This window comes from Alosa sapidissima, chromosome 23 (assembly GCF_018492685.1).
Source record: "Alosa sapidissima isolate fAloSap1 chromosome 23, fAloSap1.pri, whole genome shotgun sequence".
NCBI classification, from domain to species: Eukaryota; Metazoa; Chordata; class Actinopteri; order Clupeiformes; family Clupeidae; genus Alosa; species Alosa sapidissima.
Genome location: NC_055979.1, coordinates 28,814,235 through 28,820,695, shown reverse-complemented (window position 1 = coordinate 28,820,695; position 6,461 = coordinate 28,814,235). Strand labels below are relative to the sequence as shown.

General features: G+C 42.7%; 1 protein-coding gene across 2 annotated transcripts in view; it reads right to left on the bottom strand.

The window, feature by feature from the left end:
- Positions 1 to 6,461, bottom strand: part of pibf1 (progesterone immunomodulatory binding factor 1) — a 72,529-nt gene that overhangs the window by 16,813 nt on the left and 49,255 nt on the right. For both annotated transcript variants that reach the window (XM_042080810.1, XM_042080811.1), the window contains exons 12-13: positions 5,599 to 5,689; positions 2,337 to 2,439 (exon numbers count right to left, since the gene is read on the bottom strand). In XM_042080810.1, the coding sequence (XP_041936744.1) occupies positions 2,337 to 2,439; positions 5,599 to 5,689 (194 nt within the window). The remainder of the gene's footprint in view (positions 1 to 2,336; positions 2,440 to 5,598; positions 5,690 to 6,461) is intronic.

The following is a 6,461-nucleotide window of genomic DNA, read 5'->3' as shown; positions in this document are numbered from 1 at the left end:
CACCATGTACCTGCCTCAGGTGGCACAGTGTGTGTGTGTGTGTGTGTGTGTGTGTGTGTGTGTGAGCACGTGTGTGTGAGCGTGTGTGTGTGAGCATGTGTGTGTGTGTGTGCGCGTGTGTGTGAACATGTGTGTGTGTGTGTGTGAGCGTGTGTGTGTGAGTGTGTGAGCGTGTGTGTGCGTGTGAGCGTGTGTGTGTGAGCGTGTGTGTGCGAGCGTGTGTGTGCGAGCGTGTGTGTGCGTGTGCGTGTGTGTGCGTGTGAGCGTGTGTGTGAGCGTGTGTGTGAGCGTGTGTGTGTGTGTGTGGTGGTGGTGGTGGTGGTGGTGGGGGGGGGGGGGGGGGGGGTTGCAGAGAGAGAGGGGGAGGGACGAGCACCAGCATGCTCCAACTCTAAATGCACACAATTTATCTGTTATCCCTGTTAACACTTGGCCGGGCATACAGCCATACCACACACACACACACGCACACACGCACACGCACACGCACACACACTCACACGCACACACAAGTACACAGACATTAAAAAACAAAAACACAGACATACAGAAAGAAAAACACACAAAGCAAAAACATCCCAAGTTTACTGAGCTTAAGTGCTTAATGTCCACAGTCCACAGAATGGAAACACAGACTTGATGAGATTAGAGATTGCACGAGTGACTGAGTGAGTGTGTGAGTTTGGGTCTGTCTGTCTGTCTGTGTGTGTGTATGTGTTTGTGTGCATGTGTGAGTGTTTATCTATATTTGTATGTGTGTTGTGTGTGTGCATATATATGTGTGTGCTTGCTTGAGAGCACACAGACACACACGCACTCGCACAGACACACACACACACACACAGGGGAGTGTATCCAGACCAAGTGTTGTTGCAGTCCAAGTTCTAACCGTCAATACAGTGATTGATTGCTCGATAAAAAAACAGAAGAGAAAACACACACACACACACTCTTTTTCACAGAAACGTCCCACTCCTCCCATCACCTCCACATCACGGCCATAGTCATGAAATAAGAACTGTGCTTTTGGGGATCCATAGCGCAGAACTGTGCTTTTGGGGATCCGTAGCGCAGAACCTCGCTTTTGGGGATCCGTAGCGCAGAACTGTGCTTTTGGGGATCCGTAGCGCAGCAGTAGCGTCCAATATCATATTTGGGTCTAGTGCCCACGGGGAGCCAGGTCCGAATCCAGCATGAGGTCATTTCCTGGGCCCGCTCTCCCGCCCACTCATTTCCTGTTTGCTCCTCTCCGGCCAGCCAATAGAAGGCCGGGAAGCCCCAAAAATAAATCGATATGAGAGCGGTGACTTTCACAGCGGCCTGCGTGTGCTTTTTTTTTTTTGTTCCTTCTGCACGGTGTGATCTCATAATAAAGCCCTCATTTCATCATGTATGATCTGATACCTTCGGGATGAAGCGAGGAACAAGCCTCTCTGTCTCGGAGTGTGTGTGTGTGTGTGTGTGTGTGTGTGTGTGTGTGTGTGTGTGTGTGTGTGTGCCAGGGGAACAAACCTCTCTGTCTCGGCACGCTTTTCCTCAAGGCATCAATGTGCTGCCAGTTTGCATTAAGTTTATTTTGAGGTAAGCTGGAGTGTGTGTGTGTGTGTGTGTGTGTGTGTGTGTGTGTGTGTGTGCCAGTTCTACTGGAGGCAAACGTGATTGACTAGGCATAAAGTTTCTACTGAGGTCGGAGTGTGCATATGTTTGTGTGTGTGTGTGTGTGTATGTGTGCCAGTTCTCCTGGAGGCAAACCTTTGGTGAACTAAGCTCATTTTTGTAAGACACAAAAACACACACACACACACACACACCAATGTGGAAGAGAACGGGCCAATTACTGAGGGCAAAGTGAAGAAACACACAGCAACTGGAGTTCACGAGAGGAGACATTAGTCCTCCGAAATCAATGCAATGGTTCAGTCAACCTGCCCAGGGCCAGCGCGGCCAATATGTGTGTGTGTGTGTGTGTGTGTGTGTGTGTACCAGGGCCAGCGCGGCCAATGTGTGTGTGTGTGTGTGTGTACCAGGGCCAGCGCGGCCAATATGTGTGTGTGTGTACCAGGGCCAGCGCGGCCAATATGTGTGTGTGTGTGTGTGTGTGTACCAGGGCCAGCGCGGCCAATATGTGTGTGTGTGTGTGTACCAGGGCCAGCGCGGCCAATATGTGTGTGGCACACACACACACACACACTCCAGCTTAACCTCAGTAGAAATGTTATGCCTAGTCACGTTTGCCTCCAATAGAATTGGCACACACACACACTCCAGCTTACCACAAAAAATATTTACACACACACACACACACAATATTTGTGTGTGTGTGTTCTTTGACATACCTCTTTGGTGACTTTGTCTGTGTGAGTGCTCTGCTTTTCGAAATCTCTCCGTAGGTATGTGTTCTGTTTCTCCAGCTGCAGGACTCGCCTCGCAAGTTGAACACTATACATACACATACACACACACACACACACACACAAACACACAATTGATCTAAATGATTTGTAATTAAAGTTTGGAAGTTTTGATTAGACGTACAGAAAAATATTCCCAATTCAAAACATAAGGAGGATTTTCCATGATAAAAGATTTTGTCACATACTATTAAAACATACACACACACACAAAATGAATGCAGTCCTCCAAATGGAAAAAAATAGTGCTGTCAAATGATTAAAATTTGTAATCACGATTAATCACATATTTTATCGCATTATTAAAAATCTATTATTTTGCATTGCTGAACTTTCCAGGAGTCCATATTAACAATATAAAGCGATTATTGTGTATCTTGATTAGGATTCAAATGAAAGCAAAGCAGGTTACTTCATTAACTTAACTTTAAGACGTAGGTCTATTTGATTATTTCAAATCAAATTTCAAAAGATGTGCAGCAAACCTGAGGCAACACAATATATTCTTCAGAAATATAGCTAATAAAGGGCATAACAAACATAAAATGCTATATTCATTATATTTGAGTTCAGTTGAAAATAAGGAACTTTTCGACATGAGTGCACTGCCATTTTATAGGCCTACAGTCTATGGTGCACTGTCACTTGCCACACACATCAGCGCCGAAGTTTTTAACAGGCAAACACTGGATGAACAATGGATTTTATGGAGCAGCGTCGACCAAATATAACTGAATCGTGATTTACACGGCGTCAAAGTGTGATGCTGGAGTTGTATTGAAAAGAATGGAATCTAATGTACAGTAAATGAATGTCGAAAGCAGAGTGCATCGCACTGGTGCATCGGTGTCCACAGCAATTTAAAACACCATTCAGCTGACCGGGAGTTCAGAACTGCGTTGGTGTTTATTATACGAATCTACTCTTTGGCCGGCTCGTAAGCCCAAACAAATGTTGGCAGCATGCCTTTACGTAGCCTACTAAAGGCGCATCATAAAGATAGGCTACATTTAATCTGCATCACAGTTATTAATTAACTAGATTACATCTAGTTATTAATTTACAGGCCATTCAATCATTTTACTAACAGGGCAGTTATGAAGAATTATGTGTATGTAATTTGTCGAAACTTTGTAGGTAACACTTTATTTTAATGTGTCGCTGTTACAGTGTACTTACCTAATTAGGTACAGTGGTACAACCTGTGTAACAACATGTACTATCAGGTACTATCATTGTACTTGCATTATGTATTTGTGAGTACCTACATATAGTTGTTACATTGTAATACTGAGTGCTTTTACAAAACTTTGCCAATTTGCCTAAATTTTCATCAGAGGCAAAGAGCTGACCTCAGACCTGCTGGATGGGGTAAATCGGGTCATGATAGATTTGATATACAAAGCATGCTTAGCTCCAGTCAAGGCCTCATTGTCTTCAGTGCACATGTAACAGCTGTGCTGCTACAACCTTGTTACTCTTTGATACAGTGGAATAAACTGGAACAGGTCTTGCCTTGGAACAGGTCTACTAATTCACATGTACTGTGTGGTGTAACAGCAGACACGTTTCAACACATCAATTACAGGATGTATATATGTAGATGTAAGTACTTAACTGGTACACTTTATTTTAATGGGTTTATTCCACTGTATCAAAAGAGTAATAAATGTGTACCAACACAGTTGATACATGTACTACAGTATGTAGGGTAATGGCAGACATGTTCCAAGACACCAATGACACAACATACATGTAATATGTAATTGTAAGTACTTAACTGGTACACTTCATTTTAATGGGTTTATGCCACTGTATCAAAGAGCAATAAGTGTGTACCAACACAGTTGATATATGTACTATGTAGTGAATTAGTAGACCTGTTCCAAGACATCGAAGACATAACATACATGTCATATGTACATGTAAGTAATTACCTGGTACACTTAATAGGTTTATTCCACTGTATCAAAGTGTAACAAGGTTGTAGCAGCACAGCTGTTACATGTACTGAAGACAATGAGGCCTTGACTGGAGAAGAATGCTCTGTATATCAAATCTATCATGACCAGATTTACCCCATCCAGCAGGTCTCAGGTCAGCTCTTTGCCTCTGATGAAAATGTAGGCAAATTGGCAAAGTTTTGTAAAAGCACTCAGTATTACAATGTAACAACTATATGTAGGTACCCACAAATACATAATGCAAGTACAATGATAGTACCTGATAGTACATGTTGTTACACAGGTTGTACCACTGTACCTAATTAGGTAGGTACACTGTAACAGCGACACATTAAAATAAAGTGTTACCACTTTGTACATTAAACCCATTCAGCACGTAGCTACCATATCCCATGTAAAACGGTTAGCTTGCTAGCTAGCTAACTGTGGAACTTCAGTACAGGCATAGCCAATTATCTCACCTAGTTGTAGGAAAAAGGCTACGTTCATATTACAAGTGATAGAATGAATGTGTGACTTATGTTTAGTTGATGTTGACATGTAAAGTTAAGCTTGCCGAACTTAGTTATAGTCAGCCACGGGCAGTTTGACTGTGTGATTCGTGACACTCCTGTTAGTAGGCTATAAACTGGAAAGAGCAAAAAATAGGAACATAATGGTCACATTAATCCCATAAACACACAGATAACTCTTACACCAACCTTATTTTGTGCCTTTTATTCACGTTTGTTTCAAGATTGAGTAAGTATAAGCCCTTTTCGCTCCCCACTTCTATGCAGCATAGGGTTCCATTATCCAAACAGCTCCCTTTCCCCTAAAAGGGGGCGTGTACATGCAGCACGGTCTAGCTAGATCCAGTGTGGTGTTGTAGTTGTTCTAACGTTACTAGTTGTTGCAACAGCATGTGAAAAAACAACAAAGTTTGTTACACCGAAAAGAACGTTAATCTTGCGATAAAAAAATTGACGCCGTTAAAATAGGTTTATGTTAACGCCGTTAATAACGCGTTTAACTGACAGCACTAGAAAAAATCCTGTCTTACTTCTTTTGAAGACACATTCACTCACTCTCTCTCTCACACACACACACACACACACACACACACACACACACACACAAAATGAATGCATTCCTCCAAAGGGAAAAAATCCTATGTCTTACTTCCTTTGAAGGCACATTCATTCACTCACTCTCACACACACACACACACACACACCACTTACCTCTGCTTGAGTCGCCGTTTGGCAGTGGTGGGCACATTGGCACCATACCCGTAAGAGAACAGCACCCTCTCAGCCTCTTCCTCACTGGCCACTACACACACACACACACACACACACACACACACACACACACACACACACTTAACTCTTCATTTGTGCACAAGTTGCAACAGCTGAAACATGGGCTCATTAGTGATAGTGGTGTAGAAAAATACTAATACACAGGTATCGATATTTTTTTGAGTATCACGTTTTGTGATTCTGTATCAATCAAGTAAATCAGTTGTAAAGGTGTTGTGACTAAGATACATGCACAGGCAAGACCCACTGTTGATTACATAAAAAAATATGTATTTGTGTAAGCAGAAACATTGTTGTGCTGAGTTCTAAGAACAGGGTTTAAGTTAAATGTTGTTGTGCGGAGTTCTAAGAACAGAGAGTACAACTTAAGTGTGCACCCAGACAGACAGGAACTGCACCCTGTCTGTGTGTGTGTGTGGGTGAGATAAGAGAATGTCACAATGAAGCCGCTATGTCTTGTGTGCAGCTGTACAATAAAAGACACAGCTTTTGGGCTGCAGAGACTGATGGTGTGGGGAATTCTTCCTTACATTAGCAGGCTCTCCTCTTGGTACCAGAGTTTGTGGGCAAAGCCATACTACGTGTTGTGGTTCTTGTATCTATATGTTGGGGTTAAATTCCCTGACAGTTACCAAGAATGTTAACAACAAACTCAGCTTCACTGCTGCAAACAAAGTTGGCTATATGCTTCGCCATATAACGAACCAGCTAGCCTTGTGATGATAAAATATTTACCTTTTGTTTCTGAAAGTTATCCACATATAAAACGATTAAATACACAG